At 41.6% G+C, this 24447-nt stretch overlaps 1 protein-coding gene across 1 annotated transcript in view; it reads left to right on the top strand.

Annotated features, from left to right (window-relative positions):
- The window catches only part of slc25a21 (solute carrier family 25 member 21), a 70429-nt gene extending 49911 nt beyond the window's left edge, over positions 1-20518 (top strand). Inside the window, exons 4-11 of the mRNA XM_089004937.1 lie at positions 7157-7240; positions 11273-11339; positions 12460-12519; positions 14877-14984; positions 15059-15223; positions 17797-17978; positions 19399-19451; positions 19543-20518. Of these exons, the coding sequence (XP_088861063.1) occupies positions 7157-7240; positions 11273-11339; positions 12460-12519; positions 14877-14984; positions 15059-15223; positions 17797-17978; positions 19399-19451; positions 19543-19604 (781 nt within the window). The 3' untranslated portion in view covers positions 19605-20518. The remainder of the gene's footprint in view (positions 1-7156; positions 7241-11272; positions 11340-12459; positions 12520-14876; positions 14985-15058; positions 15224-17796; positions 17979-19398; positions 19452-19542) is intronic.
- Positions 20519-24447: the final 3929 nt, after the last annotated feature.

Here is a 24447-nt window from a genome sequence, read left to right as displayed (position 1 = left end):
TTCAAAGTTGAAACGAGGCCACATTTCACTGTTTTCTATCCATTTTCTCACTCTCTCTCTGTCGTCTGCCTGTCTCTTTAATGTTTAACCCCCCCGGCCTCCACGGCTGCGTTCTCGACCAATCACGTGGTTTTAACCGAAGACTGGGGGCGGGGAATAGAGGACAAAAAAAAGTCGACTGCCATTTTCTTTTTGGGAAAACGGCCTCACTCTCTCTCTGTCTGTAACTTGTCGTATAAAATGTTCATAAATTTAACTTTGGTAAACAGAAAAGTTCGTAAGCCAAGGGGTTCGTAAACCGAGGTTTCACTGTATCGAAACATGTCCCAGATAATCTTCTCCACTTTTTTGATTTTAATCATCCGAACAAAATCCACTGCTTTGCCGAAACTATAAATGTGCCGTACTGACAAGCCGATGCTAACTGTGCTCATGCTAACTGGGCTTTATCAAGTCGGATCAGCGGCTCCTCAAGAATTCCCAATGTTAAAAAAAGGAATAGTGACCACCGCTTTGAGAAAAGGATGTATATGGGCCTCTACCTGAGATATTTCCTCCCCAAATAGTCACGGTGAGACCGGGTGGACGCGTGCCAGCCCGTCTGCGGCTCTCATCTGTGTTATTTTAATGCCGCGTCTTTCGTTTTTGGTTTTCCGCCATTGTCACCCGGCCGTGAAATGAAATCGACTTCCTGCGCCGAGAAAACGAGACCCTTTTTTTGTGTATTTTTGCATCTCCGCGAACATTCAAAGTTATTGCTCGGACATTAGCGCCTTCATTTCAGTGCAGCCATTTTTTTTTTCCAACACCTGACATTATTATTATTATTTTTTTTTTTTTGCAAGCCGTTCCTGGAAATGTGAGTTAAATGCGCTGAGTTTTTCCGCGGAGGCACTCCAAGCGAGCAGCTGAGGGACTTTTAAAAGACGAGCACTACATCAGGCGGCTGCGAATGTTTGGGTGTCACTTTTGGCCTCCTCGCGCCTCCTCTTTTCAGAAGCACATCTTTTCCTGGTCTGCTGCGGCGAAACGGCCCGTCACGCTCCACACATCTGGACCGCGAAACCCGTCCGCTTTTTTCAACGGCATTTGATTTAAATGAGATTCAACTCCACGGCATTTCACAATTGCGCAATCGTTCATTGAAACAGGTCAAAAATAATACGAATAATAGTAAATTGCCTGAATTTCAAAAATTCCGCGAAGGTACGTAAACTTGCAAGTACAAATGTACGCGTCCCGGTAGGCAAATACGGTACACTAAGTACCAAATGAACAAGAGGGAGCCATATTTTTTTTAGAATGGACTGAAATCCAACTATAACATATCACATTTTTAAAAAAAGTAGTTCCTAATTTTTTTTCCGAGAGGAAAAAAAGGAAAAAAGATGTGTATGTTATACAACACGGCCCCACACCGCAGGATAATAAAAAAAAGCCGTTCTCCAAAAAGAAAAATGGCAGCCGACTTTTTTTTGTCCTCTATTCCCCGCCCCCAGTCTTCGGTTAAAGCCACGTGAATGGTCAAGAACACAGCAGTGAAGGGAAGTGGTTTAAACATTAAAGAGACAGGCAGACGACAGAGAGAGAGTGAGAAAATGGATAGAAAACAGTGAAATTTGGCCTCGTTTCAACTTTGAAAGGCAGATTGTAGACTGCAAGGTTAAAATATCCCATCAATCAGGCTCCACAAATAACCCGCACAAGCCATCTGTACACTTGATGGAAAAAGCTGTCAACCTAGCTAAACAGAACACAATTGAAGGGGAACAAGGTAAAATGATGGCAGAGAAAGCACCTCCAACGGTTCATTCCTCAAGATGGTGAAAGAAGAAGGCTACTTTTGTTCCTCATCAAGTGTTTCATGCTGATGACTCCATTCCAGCAAGCCATCAACGACCATCACAAAGATCAATAAAACGACTTCTTTCTTCTTTCTTTAATTACAATACCAATATCCAATCCAATCCAATCCATAGCATATTTATTATACATAAAAGAAGGTATATTTTGTGTAGTTTTAAGGCTTAGAAAATTACAAAGTAGAAAATTATATTTTATGGGGACCTGGGAACAGATTATTCTCATTTTAATGGTTTCCTATGGGAAATTAATGTTTGGGATACACACTTTTCACCTTACACACTCTGTCTGGGAACCAATTAAGTTCATAAGCCAAGGTATCACTGTATTTGTTTTGGAGTTAGAGTGTAGCCCCCCGCACTCCTCAAAAAAAGGTCAAATGAAATCTGCGGACTTTTCTTGCAGCTTGTTGGGAGAAACGAAATGGTTGCATCACCAACTGAAAGCGCGGCAGTCTGTAATTAGTCCAAAGGAATGTGAACTTGACTGATAATGATTATAGGTGGCGCGCTAGCAAACACCGACGTGCACATCTGCTGTTTGCAACTAAATCTCCAACTCAAGGAAGGCAGAGCATGCGAGAAATCTGTCAAAAACATTCAAAATGGAAAACTAGGGGAGATCCTGTTTTTTTTGGGGGGAAGAGGGGGCTTTTTCCTCATTAGAATGTAAAATATTGCACTTACACGGTTTGTGCCATGAAAATTCTCATCTTGAACACTCATGAGAACATCATGTGTGATTGGCAGAATGGCCTGTATTATTATTATTATTATTATTATTATTATTTTGATTAACTAAATAATTAACCAATAATAAATTGTATCATTTTTTATCATAATATATTATAATATATCATGGTATTATACTAATATATATAACCGAAGCAGGACTGTGGTCTCTTAACCCAAAAGTGATGTCAACGGTCTTTAACATGACAAAGTGTCCGCAGTCTCACTGCAGATGGCGCAAAATCATTCATCTCCGACAACACCTCTTACCCTTGGCGGAACGGCGCAATGGGCTTTTTTACCGTCGTTTATGATCCCGCCCGTTAAAATTTACTATCTGGCTGTTAAGAAAATGAAGGAAAAAAAACGGACTAGCCCGTGACGGCGCACTGGCAGATCGGTCGGCTCTTTTAAGGTGAGGAATTTCCCTCGTCGGTTCGGGTTTCGCTTTGTCTGTCACTCATCAGTCCAAAACAAATAAATAAACAAATACAAAAATACTTCCAGCTCTCCAAAGTACTGCCACCATGACCAAGATTACACTCCAAGAAGTTTTGTAATGTGAAGTAGTAGTAGTAGTAGTAGTAGTAGTAGTAGTAGTAGTAGTTCATCCAAAACAAGACAAGCCAGACTGGTTAGCGCTTTGACCTCACAGTACAGACGTCATGGATTCCGTCGCAGCTGCGTCTGACCTCAGTGGACTTTGAATGTCCGCCTTGTGCCTGTGTGGGTTTTCTCTGGGTACAAACAAGACAATCCAGACTGGTTAGCACTTTGACGTCACAGTACAGACGTCATGTGTTCAGTCGCAACTCCGTCTGACCTCTGTGGACTTTGAATGTCCGCCCCTGTGTGCCTGTGTGGGTTTTCTCTGGGTACTCCGATTTCCTCCCACATTCCAAAAACATTCATGGCAGGCTGATTGAACACTACCAAATTGTCCCGGGGTGTGACTGTGAGCTCGGATAGTTTTTGTTCTCTTTGTGTCCTGCGATTGGTTGGCTTCGCCGGGTGCTTAAATGATCCTGCAGTGTGGTGACGTGTTGTGTGATTTTTGCTTGCTGCGGGTGTCTTCTGAGTCAGTCTCCACATTAAATAAGGACAAGTCCTTCCCATTTTGGCTTCTCCATATTTTCCGATGGCCTCCCTCCTTGGTCAATACAGACATCGGGATTCGGAGAATACAACAGATGACGTTTTTAGGACGTTTTTAGGAGTTTTTTTGGGTGAAGATACCATCCCATGTCTGGTGTGTTGTAGATGAGAAGTCGACACAGATTATCGGTATCATCTTACGCCCCGCAGAAGCGAGAAAGATGTTCTGTCGTACATCAGATTTATCTTGCGTGACTCCAGTTTGAGGGCCTTCTCTCAAAACGATCAGCTTTTCGGAATCTCCCGCCGAGATGCGTGAAATGGTCGTCACCTGGCACCTAACCCTTTCCAGAGTCGCAGCCATCAATCCGCTCGGTCCAGATGCCTGCAACCTCCCATGGATGGTTTTATCACCCCTCTTCAAGCTGTTTATCTTGAAGAGCAAGTCATTACCGCCTGGACTTGGGAATGGACATGACCTCTCACAGACCTTTTTACCTCCCCCCTCATTTCGGACATTTTTGCAGACGCCTTGAGACTCATTCGGGCGGACCAGATCTTTTCAAACCGGTCGAGTCTTCTCATTTTCTTGGCACCGACCTGCCCTCACCTTCACCTTGATCTCGGCAGCTCCGGGCCTGTAAAAGACAAACGCGAGGAAAGGCGGCGGGGGTTGAGCTGGGGGTAGTAGCTCTTGATGAACTCTCAGATATCATCACCTAAGCGTATCCTTTATCTCCGTTCGCTGAGCTCGTTGATGGAATGAATCGCTCGGAGCTTCCATAGTAGCCCCCAGGGGTGTGTTTGTAGGGGTGTGAGGATTTCAGGGTTCTTCTTTCCGCTGAGTTTTACAATCGGCATGGCCAAATCGGAAGCCAAATGAATCTGCCAGAAGCACTGAGGCTGTTTCGTGTTCCGACCTGGTCCAGCGGTTCCCAAAGTTTTATTGAGCCAAGACGCAGACGGGGCAAACCTGGGTCCGGCTTCCTTGCGTCCCGCTCACCAGGCCGGACCGGTCGACTTCGCTGCGTCCAACTGCAGTGGTTGGGTTTGTCGGCATTGGATGAGATTCGGTTGGCAACTCCGTCCCCGAAGGATTCAAAATGATCCAAACTGTGATTCCACCGTCAACTGAAATGCGGATAAAGTGGAAGAGGCGTTTATTTGGTCTGCCGGTGACTATTCCACAGTTTGCTATTTGACAGAAGGAAATACGTCCCGGGACTCCAGCAAACAAAAAACTGGAGAAGTGGCAGTAAAACAGACCAAAAACCTTATTCACTCTGTGGATTCTAATTGAGCTTTAATCAGATACAAATGTGTAGGAATCCATTATTTCAACATTTCTGAAGCGGTCCTAGCTTTTCCACGGGCACTTAAGACTACAGTTGACTCTGAGTCACCGAAAAACCAAACATACTTGGATCTCCTCAACCTCTAGGACAGTGGTTCTTCACCTGGGTATGATCAAAGCCTAGGGGTTCGGTGAGTCGGTCTCTGTGGTTTGGTGGATCCGCCGCAGAGGTCCAACCCTCAGTCTCGTCTGCAGTTAGTGGGCACAGTCATTGAAAGAAGGGTTCGGCGAATGAGAATATGAAACCGGTGGGGTTTGGTGCCTCCAACAAGATTAAGAACCACTGCTCTCGGACCTTATTAGCACCCAACGAGAGATTGCCATCTCCGTCCGTCTGTCTAACCTTTTACCTCCAAGCGTTTCAAGTCCTGGTTTCCACACTGGGTAGTTGTGAAAAGGGTTGCTTACTTGCCGTGGGCTTCACGCCCCATCCACCCCCGCCCTTTCGGCCACGAGTTCTTTTGGTGTCCCCCTATTATCTAGCTCGGCCCGCGCCTGGCCGTTTGCTGCCTGGCTTTTTATGGCAGGGTAGCGGAGGGCCACGAGGAAATGAGGTGACCCCGGGGTCACCCGCCGAGTCGGGGGACCGCAACCCGGACCCGGGGCTCATGGCCGATTTTTGTGCCGGGCAAAGGAGACGCTGGGAGAATTGACCCCCAGCATCATGTGCCTTTCATTAAGCACGATTTGAATTTCTTTACAAGCCCCGTGTAGTCTTAAATCTTTCAGTCCTTTGCCCAAGGGTCCATCTCATTCCTCTGTCCCCTCCTTCCCTTGCTAACCTCTTTAATACGGTGTCAGACGTCTCTATTTTGAGCTACGGGGACTGCCGTCAAATAAGAGGAGAGGAAACACCCTTTCAAGATGTTCTTAGATGCCGGGGTGTCCGACTCACAGTCCGCGGGGCAATTTGGCAAGAGGTTTTGGTACCTCGAATGAAAAAACATTAGCTGCGTTTGCGAACACTTGCTAACATAGCCTTTGCCGCTCAGTCAGATACTGCTTTGTTTTGTTTTGTTTTGTGTCCAACCCCCCATCTCCAATGTCTAGCTGCCATTCTGCTCCTGCCCAGCAGGTAGACGGACGGCTTAGGCTAATAAGTTAGCCGTTTTCCGACAAACATTTCACTTTGCGTTGTTGAAAGACTCAAAGGCGCGACCGTTGACGAACACGATACAAATCTGCGCATACATTGAAACAAACACGAGGAAAAACCAGCCCCCCTTTTTTAGTGGAACCTGGGAGCTCTTTATGGGCCCATCAGGCACCCGCGTGGACGACTTACGGCTCACCCCATTGACCTCGCGGTTGAAGACAGATGACGCTGAATTCTTTCCTCGTCACCTTGTTTTCCTTCCTTTCAAATTAATCAACGCCAAGGTCAATTTTCCTTCGCTGGGCTTTTAATTGTGTTCATGATGAAAAGTTCAGACTGTTTGTTTTTGAATTTTGGTGACTTTTTACCAGGTTTACGCTCTTGGGGTCAAAGCGTCGCAGCTATGTTTAACGACGTCTTATCGCCTCAATACGCTCAAGGCCTTCATCTCTTAACGGCCGCCTTTAATTCATTCTGCGGCCCCCTGCTGGTTCCTCGTGTAAAAAAAAAAAAAGATTTAAACACCGCTCCAACCCGGGAAAAAAATGTTGCTGGGAAAGAAGTCGACGTGAAACATTCTTTACACGTCGCGTGAAGAGCTGTTGGTGCTAGCGCGCTAGCGGCCTGGGAGCTTGGCTGCAAACGGGCTCGCTCACGGGGACGTCGGCTGCTTAATTGGATGGCTTGGGTTAAACAAATGTTTGAGTTCTTACCCCAACTTTCCCACCCCTCCCCAGGCGAGCCCGAAGGGGGGAGGGGTCCGCTGGCACCAACCAGACTCTCGTCCTGGTTCAGAGGGGGATGAACGAAAAATGAGAGGGCTGCGAAAACAAGCATTTGCAAAGTGGTTATTTATTTAGTTATTTGTTTGTTTGTTTGTTTGATTTTTACTTTTTTTTAATTGAACATGATGGGAACTGTACTGATCATTTGATGATTTTTATTATTCATTATTATTATTATTTTAATTTTTTAAACTTCAGTATTGAATTGACAGACAGAATTTTGTGCACGCAGGTTCCAGATCCAGAGGGGCACCAGTGACCCCACCAGCTACAAGAGTCTGGGCGACTGCTTTCGCACCATTTTCCGCAATGAAGGGTGAGTCCTCGTTTCCCTAACATATCGGCACAGAAGTGTACGTGTGTGTGTGTGTGTGTGTGTGTGTGTGTGTGTGTGTGTGTGTGTGTGTGTGTGTGTGTGTGTGTGTGTGTGTGTGTGTGTGTGTGTGTGTGTGTGTGTGTGTGTGTGTGTGTGTATATACACACACACATATACATACAGTAAAGTCTCGTTATATCGATATTCAAGGGAGTCCGAAAAAATATCGATATAACTGGGACTATCGATATATCCGACCCTGTTTGCATGTAATTTTCTCCGTGCGTGCATAGAAATAGTATCGATATAACCGGGACTATCGATATATCTGATATCGATATAACGAGACTTTACTGTATATATGATTTTTTTTACATTTATATCTGAATTTTGGGGGCCTTGGAACGGATTAGGGCATTTCCATGCAAAATGCGTCTCAATGTACACAATTTTATATATTGTTTAATTTTTTTGCTGTAATCTAATCGTAACATGCGTTTGTTACACATATTGAACATTTATATCAGATTTTTTTTTCCGAATTTTAAGGCCCTCAGAACGGATTATGGCATTTCCATGTCTCAATTTACACAATTTTAAATATATATTTTTTGCACTGATATAATTGTGAAATTTATTTGTTCCACATCTGTAACATTTATTACATTGTTTTGTTTTTTTACATTTATATCTGAATTTTGAGGCCCTTGGAACGGATTAGGGCATATCCATGCAAAACACGTCTCAATTTACACAACTTTGTAAATTCAGAAATTTCTACCAGAACTAATGAATTTCGGAAGTCTGTGTTCTTGCGTGAGGCTTAAAATGATACTACATACACATACATCATAAACTGTTTGCTTTTGCTTTTTCACACATTTTGTTTTCATTTGAAATTCCTAAATTCACTGCTAAGTGAAGGCTCCCCAAGCAGCCCCCTCTCCTTCTTCCTACTTCAACTCCTCCTGTTGCAGTGACAGCTTGTTGAGATGGCGCATGCATCGCAGAAAGTGTTTAACGGCGAGATGACAGCTTTACAGCTGATATATTAAAAAAAAATGGCGGCTCAAGTGGCCTGAGGCTGTGCGGTGACAGCCTCGGAAATCCCGTCATTGCATACATTAGCCAGCTAGCTAGCTTTCTATCCATTTGAGTTATTTCAGGCTATCTGGCCGGCTATCTATTTGTTATCTATTAGCTAACTGTCAAGCTCTCTCGCTGGCTTTATATTAGTTATGTATTGGCTAGCTAATCTAGCTGGTTATTTAGCTAGCTATCTAGCTGGCTACCTAACTAGCTATTTCTATGCTAACTATCTATTAGCTATCTAGCCAGCTATCTATTAGTTATCCATTAGCCAGCTGGCTAACTTTCTATCTATTTGAGTTATTCCAGTTTGAGTGAACGCTGGCGCATGTGGCTGCCGCTGCTCACCCACTGACAAAAAACGTATCCTGCGACTGTAAAGTGACCTTGAGAGTTTTGAAAGGCACTTCAAAATCAATTGTATTTTTATTATTAGTAGTAGTAGTAGTAGTAGTAGTAGTTGCATGAGTATTATTAGTATTATGATTAGTATTATTATGGTTATTATTAGTAGTAGTATTATTATGATGATTATTGTTATTATTAGAATTATTATTATTAGTATTATTAGTATTATTAGGATTATTATTATTAGGATAATTATTATTAGATTATTATGATGACGATGATTATGATGATGATGATGATTATTGTTATTATTATTGTTATGATTATGATGATGATTATTAGTATTATGATGATGATGATGATTATGATTATTATTAATAAAAACCACTCCCCCGGGGGGCTCTCCTGAGTCGAGCCGAGCTCTGCTTTGATGAAAGAAAGCAACATGAAAGGACAATGTTTCATTTCCGATTTTGATGATGGCGGCAACTGCGGGCGAGTCGATGAAGTGTTTCCGTCTGGAGGCGGAATAAAAAGTCCACTTGGGCCCAGGCGCGGTGGCCGGAATATTACCAAAAAAAAAAGTCTTTCTCCTCTCGCCGTTCATGCAAGCGGCGGTGTTGGCCTCCCGCTGCTCATTTCCTGAGAGCCTGCCGCAAAAAAAGTTTCTATTTTGCCCGGCGAAAAAGTCCGCCGCCGTCACGAGTCTTGGCTGGCAAGTTGGCAACACCGCTTAAGAAGTCTTCGACGCCTTCAAATGACTTTTGATTGCAGAAACACACTCACTCACTCACTCACTCACTCACTCACTCACTCACTCTCACACTGAAAATTGGAAACATGGATGACCAAACACAGAAACAAACTCCTCCTGGCGCCATTTCAGTCCCCAGTATATATAGCTATATATAAATATATATAAAGCTATATATAAATATATATATATATATATATATATATATATATATTTTTTAATATGTCACTTTAAAAAAGATTTATTATATATATATATATATATAATAAGAATACTAATAATAATCATCATCGTAATCTAATAATAATAATAACAATAACAATAATCATCATCATAATAATAATAATACTAATACAACTACTAAGACAACTATTATTATTATTATTATTATTATTATTATATTATAATCATCATCATCATAATAATAATACTAATAATAATTATTATAATAATAATACTAATACTACTACTACTACTAATAATAATAATAATAAATAATACGTATATATATATATTATTTTTTTATATATTTTATTTTTTTTGTTTTATCTGTTTTTTCCTAAATTATATATTGTGTATAGATTTGTTTTCAAATTATTTTATGATTTAAAATAAATTAATTTAAAAATATATATCATCACAGATTTTTAATTGTTATTTTTATACACATTTGTAATTATTATTTTTACACACATTTTTGTATTATTCTTATTTTATTTTCAGTCAAAATAATTTAATATTTTTTTTTACTTTATTATTTTGTGCGTGTGCATATCTCCAGGAAATTCCTTATTGTTTATTTGCTGATGAAGCGTACCGGCTTGTTTACATGCGAAAAGGTTCCCTAGGGATGGATGGAGAGCCGGGAATCGCGGTGGGGGGGGGTGGCTTCCATTTCTTCTGATTGTGAGCGACACGGGCTGTTACTTTTAAGGAAAGTTTCATTCAAATCAGAGGTGGGCCTTGGTGTGCCCCCCCCCCCATAGTGTCTAATTTACATTGGAATGCAAACCAGCAGTCAAATGGCGGCAGCCATGTTTGTCCTGTAGCAAATTTTCACTCACCTGGTGGCCTGACCACACCCGGCAAAACAGTGGCTGCCATTTGCATGGTTGCCCGCCGACATTGATGCCACCTTGCTTTTCATTTTTAAACGATTGTGGCGCTCGCGGCGCCGCTTTGCCATTTTGACAATGCATCAAAATCAACGACGCTTTGTTACGATTTTCGCCTAGCATGCGCAGGTCCTGGTGTGTTGATTTTGGCCACCAGGGGGAAGTGTAACGCAGACGTACAGAACACACAAAGAAGTGACGCCATCAGACGCAGTAGCATTGCTATTTTTTTCCCCTCGGAGGATAACCCTGGATGGACAATAACAAAATTAGATTAGTCATTTACAGACTTTTTTTTTATATCACAAAATGGTGCCAAACAACTATTTTAGCAGAAATGAAATACTTCCTCTAACTTCAACATAGTTCGTGGCATCACAATACCACAAATTGGCAGCAAAAGAAGCATTTCTAACTTTGGCCTGTGCACAAAAAGTGAAAATGTGAGTTTTTCATCAAATAGCAGCAGATGAGATCTGAAAAAGGGTGGTGAGTGACGTGGGTGCCCAAAAAATGAGTGTGTAGAATTGGCCTGGGCGTTGAGTGTCGTTTACCCTTTGTTGAAATCATAAAGTTTTTACTCAAGATACTATTAACGGATCTGAAAGGCCCGCCAAATTTTAGCATTGATTTGTGTGTCTGAAACTGAAAATGGGAGGAGGGGGTGTGCAAAGTGGCCAGGGTTGGTTGCATCGCCGCATTTAACGTGAATTTCTCTCCCCACAGAATCTTTGGCTTCTACAAGGGAATTTTGCCCCCCATCTTAGCCGAGACGCCCAAGAGGGCGGTCAAGGTGAGTCGCGTGGGCGCGGCGCCACGCTAGCATCACCGCGCTCGTCATGTCCGTCCGTCAAAGTCATTGGTGCCGCCCGCCGCTGTTTATTCTGTTGGGCCAGCCCAAATATTGACTTTCGCCGACTTAGCGCTACGTCCCGCCCGGGCCTCATTTTGTCACATCGCAGCGCCAATTCAAATACAGTCAACGCTCACTCCGAGCAAAAAAAAAATCATCATTATCATAATCGCAAGCCATAACGGGCGCAGATTTGTCTTAGTAGTAAATTATAAATGATCTGTGTGTCACGAAATGTCACTGTTAATATAACATTGCGCTAAAATTAGAAATAGTAGCGTAGCAGCGTCGATTAGCATCTACTAGCGTGTGGTTTGATCCAGTTTTCTTCCAATCCATTTTGATTCTTCGTAAAGGTTCATACAAAAATTCTTATAATAATAATAATCATAATAATAATAAATGAGCAAGCTAATTTAGTGCGATAATAAATAAACTAGCTAGCTGTCCCTTTAGCTAGCTGTCTGGCTAGCTAACAATGCTGACACATGTAATAACTTCACAACTGTCAATATGTACAGCAACTACTACTTTCCTATGTGGCTTTTTTTGTGTTATTGTTGGTTTGATTTCCTGATAGCGGATAGCGAGCCCGACCCTCATTTTTGAAATTCATCCCGTTCGCTAAAATTTGAGATGTTTACGCTAGGCGACAGGTGTGCTTGCCTGAATTACATTTCCTTGACGGGGTGAACAAATTATCGCGCGATAATAAATTATCTAGCTAATTTAGCACTATAATAATAAATAAACGAGCTAGCTGTCTTGTAAGCTAGCTGTCTGACTTGCTCACTCGCAGCTGTTTGATTAATCAAAATAAAAGATAAATGCTGACACCTGTCATCACTTCGCAACTGTCAATATGTACAACAAGTACTACTTTCCTTTCCTCTGAGGCTTTCTTTGTTGTTGGTTTTTTGATTTCATGATAGCGAGGCTGAGCCTCATTTTTCAAATTCATCACATTCGCTGAAGTTTGAGATGTTTACGCTAGGCGACAGGTGTGCCTCCATTTTTCATTTGCTGCTTGTGCCCCCCCGTCTCCCCCTCGTCTATGCAGTTTTTCACCTTTGAGCAGTACAAGAAGCTGCTGAATTTGAGCCCTTTGTCTCCAGGCCTGGTGAGTCTTAACACTCTCGCTCTCGCGCACACACACACACACACACACACACACACACACCTGAATACACTCTCGCTGGAAAGATAAACACCCGCGCACGGAACAGGAAGAACATTGTACGGTGCGGTGTCACTTTTGGGCCTGACGTGCTGACGGATGCCAAGAATAATTTGCACCTTGTTGAAGGGCAAAGTGCTTGTTGGCCGCCATGTTTTCGATGCGCTTTCGTATTCAAAGGCGAAACAATTCAGCAGGCGTTTATTTGCCGACTCGCACCTGGCGTTGGCGCTTTAAACGTCGGAATGCGCCTTGACGGGAGAGAGAATTTTGATGCCGATGCGTAGGGAGAGAGACAATGGTTTATCTGTGCTTTTTTTACATTTTATTATTATTATTATTTGATTACTACCTCGTTTTTGACTCGGCTGCTTATGTTGATATTTGCAATTTTTGGGTTTGTGTGTGTGGGGGGGAAACTGTCTGCAATAGTTACAGTGGTAATATTATCATAAGATAATAATAATATTATAACTATTATTATTTTTATTTTTTATTATTATTAGCATGATTATTACTTGTCTAAAAACTAAAGTTTAGTTGTTTTTACTAATTATTATCATTAATTTTAATTACAAATTAACTTTAGAGTTTATATTCAGAATATTTTTTGTTGTTTTTTTATATTATTATTATTACTAATCTAAAAAATTAAGTTTAGTTGTTTTTACTCATTATTATCATTATTAACAATTACAAATTAACTTTAGATTTTATATTCATATTTATTATTTTTTTAATATTTATATAATAATAATAATAATAGTGACTCTAGTGAGGAATAAGCGGTATGGAAAATGGATGGATAATAATAATTATTATTATTATTATTATTATTATTATTGTTATTATTGTTATTACTACTAATCTAAAAAATAAAGTTTTGTTGTTTTTACTCATTATCGTCATTAATTACAAATTAACATTGTTTTATATTCAGAATATTTATTATTAATATTGGTATTATTAATAATAATCTTATTATTAATATTATAAATCTAAAAATAAAGTATATTTGTTTTTGCTAATTATTAGCATTATTATGAATTAAAAAGTAATGTTTGTTATCAGCAGTAGTATTGTTAGTATTATTAATAAAAAATTAACATGTTGTCGTTTTTACTTATTCTTGAATAAAATTATTAATTATTATTATTATTATTACTAATCTGACTTTTTTCTTTTTTAATAATGTCCAATGTGTTTTAAAAAAAATGAGGCTCACAAATTTTGCAGTTAATTTTGAAATTATCGATTTAAAAAAATAGATTTTTTAATTAATTAGTGCCCCTAAAATTAATCACATGGTGAGTTGTTCTGTTTACGCAATCATTTTTTTTAATTACTTTTCTATTAATTAATAAAAACATATCTTGTGTATATATATATATATTTTTTTTAAGAATGGTCTGGGTTGGAAGACATTTGGTGTTTTTGACATTGCAGCAACGTTGCCCGTCCGTCGTCGTGCGCTTGTTCGGGTGTGCGGCTGAATACCTTCAGCTTGATGAAGAAGGCCAAATGAATGCCAAAGTCGGTCGCCGGCAACGGCATCGGTGGCGGCGTGTAGGGGGGGGGGGGGGGGGGGGGGGGGGGGGGTCGGCCTGTGTAAACATGGCGGGCGGCCGGGGGCATGTCTGTCGAGGATGGATCCCGGCCGGCACTCTTTGACAGCGGCATAAAGAGGGCAAGAAGAGTAATGAGCTCCAGACACGTTCTTGACATGCTCCCATTACGCCACGCACACACACACACACACACACACACACACACACACACACACACACACACGCACGCACATACACTCTGGCTCTCGTCGTGCAAATACATGCAGCCTTGCGACATCGGTTAATTTCAGGTCTCGGTTGAACGACGTTGCGTAAGCGGCGTTAATGGCGGCTTCTAATCGGCCCGATATCATTTCGGTGTCACTTTCTTTCATGATTTATTTGACATTTCCATATTAAAAGAGATTACCCACCTGGCGGAGGTGGGGTGGGGGGTCTTGTCGGGGAGGGCCAACGCACACAAATCAGGCCAGGGTGACGTTCGCCGTTTGGTTTGGAGCAGGTGTTGCGGGTTTCGGAAAGGTATTTCGGCGTCGTGAATTTGGAGGATATTTTGTGTAAAATTCTTCAAATGCGTCACAGGGAACGACACGGGGGTTCAAACTCCACTCCGATATTAACTCATTCACTGCTATTTCACTTCATTTGGATTCGTGTTCAACATTAAAGAGCGGAATGAGCGCCGTTAACCTGGACATTTTATTTTGTCTAAAATCCCAACGACATCTTCAGGCGCTGTCGGCCGCGGGACTCGGCGCAGGTTTGACCGAGGCGGTGGTGGTCAATCCGTTCGAGGTGGTCAAAGTCAGCCTCCAGGCTAACCGAGACGCTTTCAAACAGGTACGTGAAATCCAAACAACGTTTCGGTTTCAGGCATTCTCCGTCTTGACGACTTTTGATTTCGCCGTCCGCAGCAACCGTCCTCGTTCGCTCAAGCCAGGCATATCATCAAGACCGACGGTTTCGGACTGAAGGGTCTGAACAAAGGACTGACGTCCACTCTGGGACGTCACGGGGTCTTCAACATGATCTACTTTGGTTTCTACTTCAACGTCAAGGATGCCATCCCCGCCAACCCGGTAATGTGCCGCTCTTGAAAACAACCACCGTGGTCTACAAAGTGCCGTACGTGGAGCAAACATCATTGACAAAACAATCGAGCCTCTGCATAGTTCTCGGTACCTCGAAGAGGGTCTGGTCCAGGGAGGTCCAGAGAAACCCGGAGAGGTATGGTGGGGCTATTTCAAGATTTGAAAACAAATGATTGGCCCGACAAAAGAAGTTTTAAAGTGTCAAGGAAGCCAAGTGAAAAGATGCTAAAGTAGGAGTGGTATGCTCCCTCTTATGAGTACCAGTCCATCGGCTTGCAGCAGCATTTTGGACCAATTGGAGACGTTTAATGGAGGATTGGATGATTCCAACGTCAAGTACCTGAAAGAAAGCTAATCGGGATGTGACTGAGGCACGAATGACTCTTTTGCAATGCTATTTTAGCTTATTCCGGTCCCTTCACACTTCCTGATTATCTACCAATCAATATTTTACGGGAAAAACACTGTCACGGCGACTGAAGTAGGGACATCGGGCACCCATTCCTACGGCCCACATCAATTTTCACTCTCCGACAAGTACAAACAGTCTTCGGACGTGGCGGTGAGGGTCACTTTACCTGTTTTTAGTCAATAATTTGTGGGTCGGAATCGGTCGGAGGTTTACCACTTGAGCCCGACGGAAGTCTCAAATCAAAATGGCCGCTTGGGGGGGCGATTCAGCCCCACTAAATACTTGGTCCCTTTACTCTCCGTAACGTGCTCAAACGTTTCACATTACGCATCCGGCGGGCGCCGATGCTTCCAAATAAACGTCCCCCCTTTTGTGGAACGGAAACGTGACCCTGCGCCACGTGCACAAAAGCGCCGCGTCGGATTAACTCGGAAGGACTAATTGGAAGCAGACAACGCCACTTCTTTTCGCTTTACAGTAAGAACAACCCGTTCGGGGGAATCCGCCTTGTTATCTCTTGACAAGTCGACAGGCCCGTTTGATGATGGCGTCGCTCTAACGTCAATCAACAACCTGACCCGGTGATCTCTTGGCTTAGAAAAAAAAACCAAAAAATGAGACTCAAACTCAGCCGAGCGTGTTCGCTGCTGTCGTAGCGCCACTTGAGCGCTAAAGAGAAGTAGCGGGGGGGGGGGGGGGGCGGTGTTTGCTTTGGGCTCTTAGGAAGTCACTTAATGGCGAGACGTAAAGGACAACCGACGCCTCCGGTCAAGTTGTGTCCATAATTTGTAAAATGACTTCTACTGAGCGCATTTGACCAAGATTCCACCGCATATAGCTACATTTGACCTTTTAAGACTCGCGCTGAATATTCAGGAAGTTTTGTTTTCGAGTTGGTGATGATTCCTTAGTTAGGAAACAAAAAAAATGGTGTCGGTTGTCCTTTAATTTCAAGTCTTTGGACTTCAGCGCTAGATTTTGTATTGAATGTATGTTTAAGGTTTATGTAATATCGTGAGTAAACTTTGAAAACAATTCATGGTTAGGGTTCCTTTTACATCATATGATATATTATGACAGTCGCGCTAGCTATCAAGCTACCTACATAGCTATCTATTTTCTATCTATTAGCTAGCTGTTAGCTCGCTATTAGCGGTCTAGCTGGCTGGCTAATCCCCAACATCTTTCAACCTCCTGAAGTTCGGTTGAAAGATGTTGGGGATTAGCTGTTGATTAAGCCACACCCCCCCCCCCCTCCCCTCGGGGGTGTGCTTGCTGTCATTTGTTAAAAAAAAAATCACAAAAACAACCAAAAAATCTCCCGGCCAATTAGCTGTCAGAGCTCTCTCAAGTCTGGCCCCTTTCTGCTTGTAGGGGGATTTTTGGGGGGGGGGGGGGGTGGGGGTACAGTAATACGCCTGTGTGCCGAGTCGCAGCCAAATTATCCAAATTGTCCCCATATGCCTCTGCTAGTCTGTCCGCATGAGTCCTGTTTCTAAATCGGCCCAAAGAACATGCGCTTGTGCTCGGCCAATCAGGAAGCTGGCATCCAGCTCCAAGCCCCTCCCCCCCAATACCGTAAAAACGTCAACGTCACGACGACTCGACATCACTTGCGGTTCTTTTTAAACGGTTGAAGTCGTGAAATGTCCGAATAAAATCGGACTCCAAAATCCACCCCGTCCAGTTTTTGGGGGGTCCGCAGAGGCGGATAAGTGAAGCCCACTTTTGAACGGTAGAAACAAATGGTACCTTAAAAAAAATCAAAACGGTAAAATGTTGTAAGTCAAGACGCGTTTTCCATGTAAGTGCCCTAATCCGTTCCAAGCCCCTCCAAAATTCAGACGTAACGGTTACCAGAAGTGTTTTTTGTCAAGAACGGACCCAAAGACATTTGCGTTTGTTTTTAACAATCCCTCGAACATTTAGGTCGAACGATGTTATTTTTGTTGTTTTTAGCATTAGCAAGCTACTTTGGTTCTCTCCGCCATGCCTTGGAATGCTGTTCAAATGCTTTTCGGCTGTCGCAGTTTTGGTTGTGTGAAGCGCATTTCACTTGCCTTGTGCATGAAATGTGATATTTTAATGTAAATAACGGCCGGGAAATATTTGTTGTTTGTTTTTGTCCTGACGAATTTATGTTCACCAGGACCCGACCTTGGAATTCCTGAGGAAGTTCGCCATCGGCCTGGCGTCCGGAACCATCTCGTCCTGCGTCAACATCCCCTGGGACGTGGCCAAGAGTCGTATCCAGGGACCGCAACCGGTTCCGGGCCAGATCAAGTACCGCACCTGCTTCCAGACCATGGCGCTGGTTTACCGCGAGGAAGGGTAGGAATGACCTTCCGTCCTCGTCGCCTGTTTTCTTCGGGTTGGCCTCTCAGCTGCCGATTTTAGCGGAATATTTTTGGAATGCTGTCCCGAAATCTCCGGAAAAATATGACTGTGACACATGGTCGATAACAGTTTGACACACTGTCAACAATCGCGATGTGATTGACGTACTGGACTGAGACAATGGACTTTTTTTGTCAAGATTAACCGTGACACTCGATTGAAAAGTTGACGCACGGGTTTGTCGTGATTGACGTTTGTTTCAAAATTGATGGACAGGGCGAGACCGCGTCCAAAATGTTGTCGCCAACGGTGACAATGTTAACAAACGATCGCCTCTTCATTGTCCTTTTGCCGGTTGACATGGATGACATCATCGTGAGCTCATTTGGTCAACAATGTAAAGTCCCGCAACCTAAAATGTTGACACTGGTGACGTTAGCAACCAAAAAATGGATACGTAGAGTCACAGGACCGTGGACACCGCACCCAAAAGTTGCCATGCGATTACCTCGCCAATTTTGTCGGCAACGACGGCGGCGTCGGAGATCAAAAAGTTGACACGTGCACCCCCCGATCCGCCGCCGCCGCCCCCTTGTCCTCGTCCAGTAACACAACACAGTCCCTGCTAATTTAGAGATCCCCGCGGGGGACGTCGTTAAGCGCACCCTAACGAGGTGCGCCGCGCTCCTCGGGTCAATCTAATCAGACACGGGGCCAAAGGAGGAAGTTGCTCAGGCCTTATTAACGCCGTCACAAAGTGCGGCGGCAGGGCACAGGTCACCTTGAACCAATTAAGCGGCGGGGTCGGATCCTCGTGGCCGCAATGTTGTCCCGACCAAGGATTCGGGCGGTGTGTCCCTTTAATGTCCCAGAGTCGGCGCACCCCATCTCTAGGTGAGTCTTTTTCAAAGACAAAACCAGCTTGATCAGTCTTACACATTTTATTTTTTTCTGGGGGGCGTGCATCCCTTTCAACGACCAGACGCACATTGGCGCGCCTCCAGTTAGATCACTTTTTCCTTCAATACCCTGAAACTTTGGAACCCTGCGCACCCCCATGTAATCCCCCCAACCTTTTCCAAAGACATTTTAACCCACACATCCCCTCCTAAAAGACCCTAACATCGTTGGTGCACCCCCATCTAGATCAATCTTTCGCAATTTTCTTTGGACATGCATTATCTTTAGCCTGCATTGGCGCACCTCCACTTAAATCCCTAAACACCCTGCAACTTTGGAACCCTGCACACCCCCATGCAATTTCTTGGACTTTTCCAAAGACATTTTAATCCACACATACCCGCTAAAAGACCCTAAAATAATTGGTGCGCCCCCAGTTCAATCTCTCTCTATATATTTATACAATTTTGAAATGGGATCTTGTCATGGTGTGATGTCGCTGTCGTGTCTGTAGGTATTTGGCGCTCTACAAGGGCTTGGTGCCAAAGATCATGCGACTTGGGCCAGGTACCATCTGCCATTTTTAGTTTTATTTTTGCATTTTTGTTCCGATGCAAATTGTTTGCCAATGTCCATGTTTATCTACTTTGGACCACAGGGGGCGCTGTGATGCTGCTGGTGTACGAGTACGTTTCGGGATGGCTGCAGAGGAACTGGTGAATGATACCCGTAAGTGCCTTGTGGATGTGGATGACCCAAATACCTCAAACGGAAAAGTATTTTTGTGTTTATGAAGTAATTTCAACATGAGTCCAAATTCAATAGCGAGCATGTAGTTTTTCCACTTCCGCTTGCCTTAACCCCGCCCCTTTTTTTTTTTTACTTATCCTCAATCAATACGTGCTAAACGCGCCATTTTGGAAGGATTTTTCTTCTTCAAAAGACCTATGAAGCTTTATTTCAAATACTCAAGAGAACCTTGACACGTTTTTATAACGTCTGGAAACTGCCTTATGATGTATACAATACGTCAATATCGATATTTTTTGCAACGTTTTTGTACACGTAGTTGGGACCTATTTTGTCAACAAAAACAAAAGAAAAGAAAAGCTGGATGAAGTTCTTTTTCAAGTCAACTCTCAAACTTTGTAACTATAGCAACGTCTATGTATCGACACGCATACTGTATCGAGAGCACGGTAGCTTTTAGCTGTTGCTTTTTCTTCCAAATGTAAATTTGTATGATTTTGTTTTGAAATCACAAGGACGTGTTGCTGAATCCATTTCCAAAGAATTGAAAACCAAAACCCAAAAAAAAAAGCAACAACAAAAAAAGTGGGTGTTTTGGGAGCACTTTTTTTCACACTGTTGGTATTGATGGGTGGTTTTTGTGAGTTTGTTTGTTTGTTTTTTCCACCCATAAAAGTTAACGCACCCCATTTTTGGGAGGAAAAAAAGAACAGAACGCTTTTGAGAAAAAAAATGCAAACATCTCACATTTATTTTTCTTAATATCTATTTTTTTCTTTTGTTTTTGTTTGAATGTGCCAAATGTAATTTTGGAGCGTTTGTAACTGCCTCGTCTTTTAAATGAAGAAAATTGACGTGTGTCTTGACTCTACTGCCCCCCCCCCCCCCAAAAAAAAAAAAAACAAAACAAATAGCAACAATTAAAACAAGCCAATTTCAATCACGTTGGGGTGTTTGGAGCACTTTTTTTTCATTTGTGTTGTTGTTATTGTTTTTTGTTTTTTAATCATGATTTTTCACACACATTCCATTTTGGGGCTGTCATAGTAAATGTTATAAATACATAAATTAATTAATGAATAAATAGAGACTTAGAGAAATTGAGAAATAGATTGTTAAATAAATAAATGGTTAAATAAATTAATCAATATATGCATAAATAAAAGGACAAATAAATGATGAATAAATAAATAAATTGATCAATACATGAATAAATAAATGGATAAATATTAAATAAATAAATAAATAAATAAATAAGTTGATGAATAAATAAATGTATAAATAAGTACATTGATAATAAATGAATAATAAGTTGAATGTTGATGAATAACTAAATAAGTTAAGTTGATGAATAAATAAATGGATAGATAAATAAATAAGTTGATCAATTGATGAATGAATAAATGGAAAATTAGTACATTGATAAATAAATAAATATATGGATCAAGCAATGGTTAAATAACTAAATAGATAAATATGTTGATGAATAAATAAATCAGTTGATAAGTTGATGAATAAATAAATGGATAGATAAATAAATATATTGATAATTTGATGAATAAATAAATGGATAAATAAGTAAACTGGTAAATAATAAGTTGATAAGTTGATGAATAAATAAATGGATAGATGAATAAAGAAGTTGATAAATTGCTGAATAAATAAATGGATAAATAAGTAAATTGATAAATAAATAAATACATGGATCAATAACGAAATAAATAAATACATAGATCAATAAATGGATAACTAAATATGAATGCCACAGTCAAATAATCAGCCCATCATTCATTTAATGATTGTTGATCCACCAATCAGTTTTGGGAATTTTATTCTGCCAAATATTGATCGGTCCAAATTATCATTGGGTACACCCTGTTCTTATGTGTGATTATAGGTAGGTCACGTTTTACACACGCACGCACACGCACACACACACACACACACACTGAATAGCGATGCCCCCCCCCCCTCCCCTAAAAATGTTGCGTATAATAGAGTCATCTTGCCCAAAGTTTTAATGAGCACTTGTGTCTTCCCCCTGTCAACATTTGGGAACGCCTCCTGACATTTGACCGCATCCCTCGGGGGGGGGCATAACATTGTTGCGCTCCATCATCTTTGCGATTAGCCACTGTCGCTTCTTTTTCTTCCTTTTCACCCAAATTCCCCTTTTCATCCCACCATAAATCTTCTCTTTTTTTTTTTTTTTTTGTCGTTCACGCCTCATCCGCCGTCTCGGTAATATTTCACTGGTAAGGCGTTGACAGCCATTTTGACACGTGCGCTTTTAACCATTAATATTATTCACCGAGCGGCGTATTTAGGAAAATATACCTGCCGGCTTAGTGGGCGGACATTTTGCTTCACATTCTGCTCCCCCCCTCCCTCCGGACACCGCGAGACTTGTTACAGTCAACCCACTTGACCACAAATTCTTCTTTACAAGAAGTGACCGCATTATTAACTCATTCACTGCCATTCACGAATTGAAAATAGGACGTCGAGCGCCATTCCCTGAATTTTTTCATGCTTGAGTGCCGATAAAGCGCCGGCCAGACCTCTCGCTATGTTTTTCCCTTCCACGACTGGGCGGTATTTCCCTTTTTTCCATGTTAGCGCTTTGTTCCAGCTTCATCTGTTGTTAAAGTGCGTTATAAACCAATTTGTAGTGTATTTTGTACATCTGTCCCCATTTCAAGCTCAGATAACTCCAGACACATATAACTTAGAAATTAAGTCTTTTTTTCTGATGGAAGAAGACAGTCTAAGGTTTCTTACACTGCATTGAATGTTGGTGTATTCCTAAAACTCAAGATTGTGTGGGTCCTGGAATTTGAGTGACAATGACAAAAACCCTGGCACTGGACTGCACACATTTTATGACCAAGCAACACATTGTCATAATCCACGTCATTTCTAAGCGCCTTTCAAAACTCTCAAGGTCACTTTACAGTCTCAGGATATGTTTTTTTCTGTGGGTGAGCAGCGGCAGCCACACGCGTCAGCGTTCACTCAACCCTGAAGTAACTCAAATAGATAGCTAATACAGTAAAGTCTCGTTATATCGATATTCAAGGGAGTCCGAAAAAATATCGATATAACCGGGACTATCGATATATCCGACCCTGTTTGCATGTAATTTTCTCAGTGCGTGCATAGAAATAGTATCGATATAACCGGGACTATCGATATATCCCATATCGATATAACGAGACTTTACTGTAGTTAGCAAATAGATGGCTAATAGTGAATAGATCGCCAACAGCTAGCGAATAGATGGCCAACTGCTAGCGAATAGATAGCCAATAGCTAGCCATTAGCTAGTGAATAGATAGCCATCAGCCAGTGAATGGATAGCCATTAGCTAGCGAATAGATAGCTAATAGATAGCCAATAGCTAGCGAATAGCTAGCCATCAGCCAGCGAATAGATAGCTATTAGTACTTGAGATGTGAACCAACCCGACTCACCTGGTGAACCACAAACCGATCAACTGGCCTACCCCTATCCCGTCATTTCCTGTCTACCTTCCGACCAAGCTCCAGACCGAGCATCCGGTCAGAAAAAAACTCACGGAAAACCCCATTTCATGAACTCTGGTTACGGAAAAACACGTTTCCTATTTTTCCGAATACTATTAAAATACAATACATAGTGATTTATATAGCACTTTAACAATCGCTACTCAACCAACATGGCTACTCAAGAAACATGACAAAGACAACCCCCCCCCCCCCCCCCCCGGGCCCAGATCAACAGTCTGTGACCCGCATGCACACTTTCCAAGTCAAATCGGAGCAACCAGCCGCCGAGCCGTCTTGTTTATACCGCAACACAAATGTCTCCAACCCGCCTCAGCAGGTAAAGTCAGCAGCAGGTGAGCATGAAGCCGCCCCCCCCCTCCCCTCCCGTCGCCTGAAATATTCATCACACCCCCCCCAAACCAATTCCTTGTTTCAACATGCCTTGTGAGATTATTTACAACGCTTGACGCCTCCTCTGTAAGTGTTCTCTAAAGTGTTTTTGCTTGTTTTTTTTACGGGGGGTGTTCCTATTTACTGCATTGTGCCAGGCCCTTGAATGCAGCATGAGGGAAAACTTCATGGAATTTGTGTGTGTGTGTGTGTGTGTGTGTGTGTGTGTGTGTGTGTGTGTGTGTGTGTGTGTGTGTGTGTGTGTGTGTGTGTGTGTGTGTGTGTGTGTGTGTGTGTGAATAAATGAAAGGTAGCATTTCAATTTAATTTCTTCCCCTTCTGAAATAATATTTTGATATATTGCGAATCAAAAATATCTTGGTGGAGTACTGAGTATTTTTTTTATCTTCAGATTTCTAATTGACTAACTTATTAAACATCAAATTATGTATATTGTGTAAATATATATATATACATATACACACATATATATATATATATATATATATATATATATATATATATATATATATATATATATATATATATATATATATATATATATAGAGAGAGATAGATAGATAGAGAGAGAGAGAGAGAGAGATAATTTTAATTAATATTTTTTTTAATATACAGAATTTGATGTTTAATAAGTCGGTAAATTAGAAGTAAATTTAGAAGTCTGAAGATGAAAAAAATACTCAGTACTCCACCAAGATATTTTTGATACACAATATTTTTGATTCACAATACTTCAAAATATTATTTCAGAAGGGGAGGAAGTTAGTTATATATTTTTTTACTATATTTCTTTTACTATATATATATATATATATATATATATATATATATATATATATATATACACGGTATATACTACATATCTTTTTTATATG

Source organism: Hippocampus bargibanti, linkage group LG09 (genome assembly GCF_051943395.1).
Source record: "Hippocampus bargibanti isolate YZ-2025 linkage group LG09, ASM5194339v1, whole genome shotgun sequence".
Taxonomy (NCBI): Eukaryota; Metazoa; Chordata; class Actinopteri; order Syngnathiformes; family Syngnathidae; genus Hippocampus; species Hippocampus bargibanti.
This window is presented reverse-complemented; position numbering and strand designations above follow the sequence as displayed.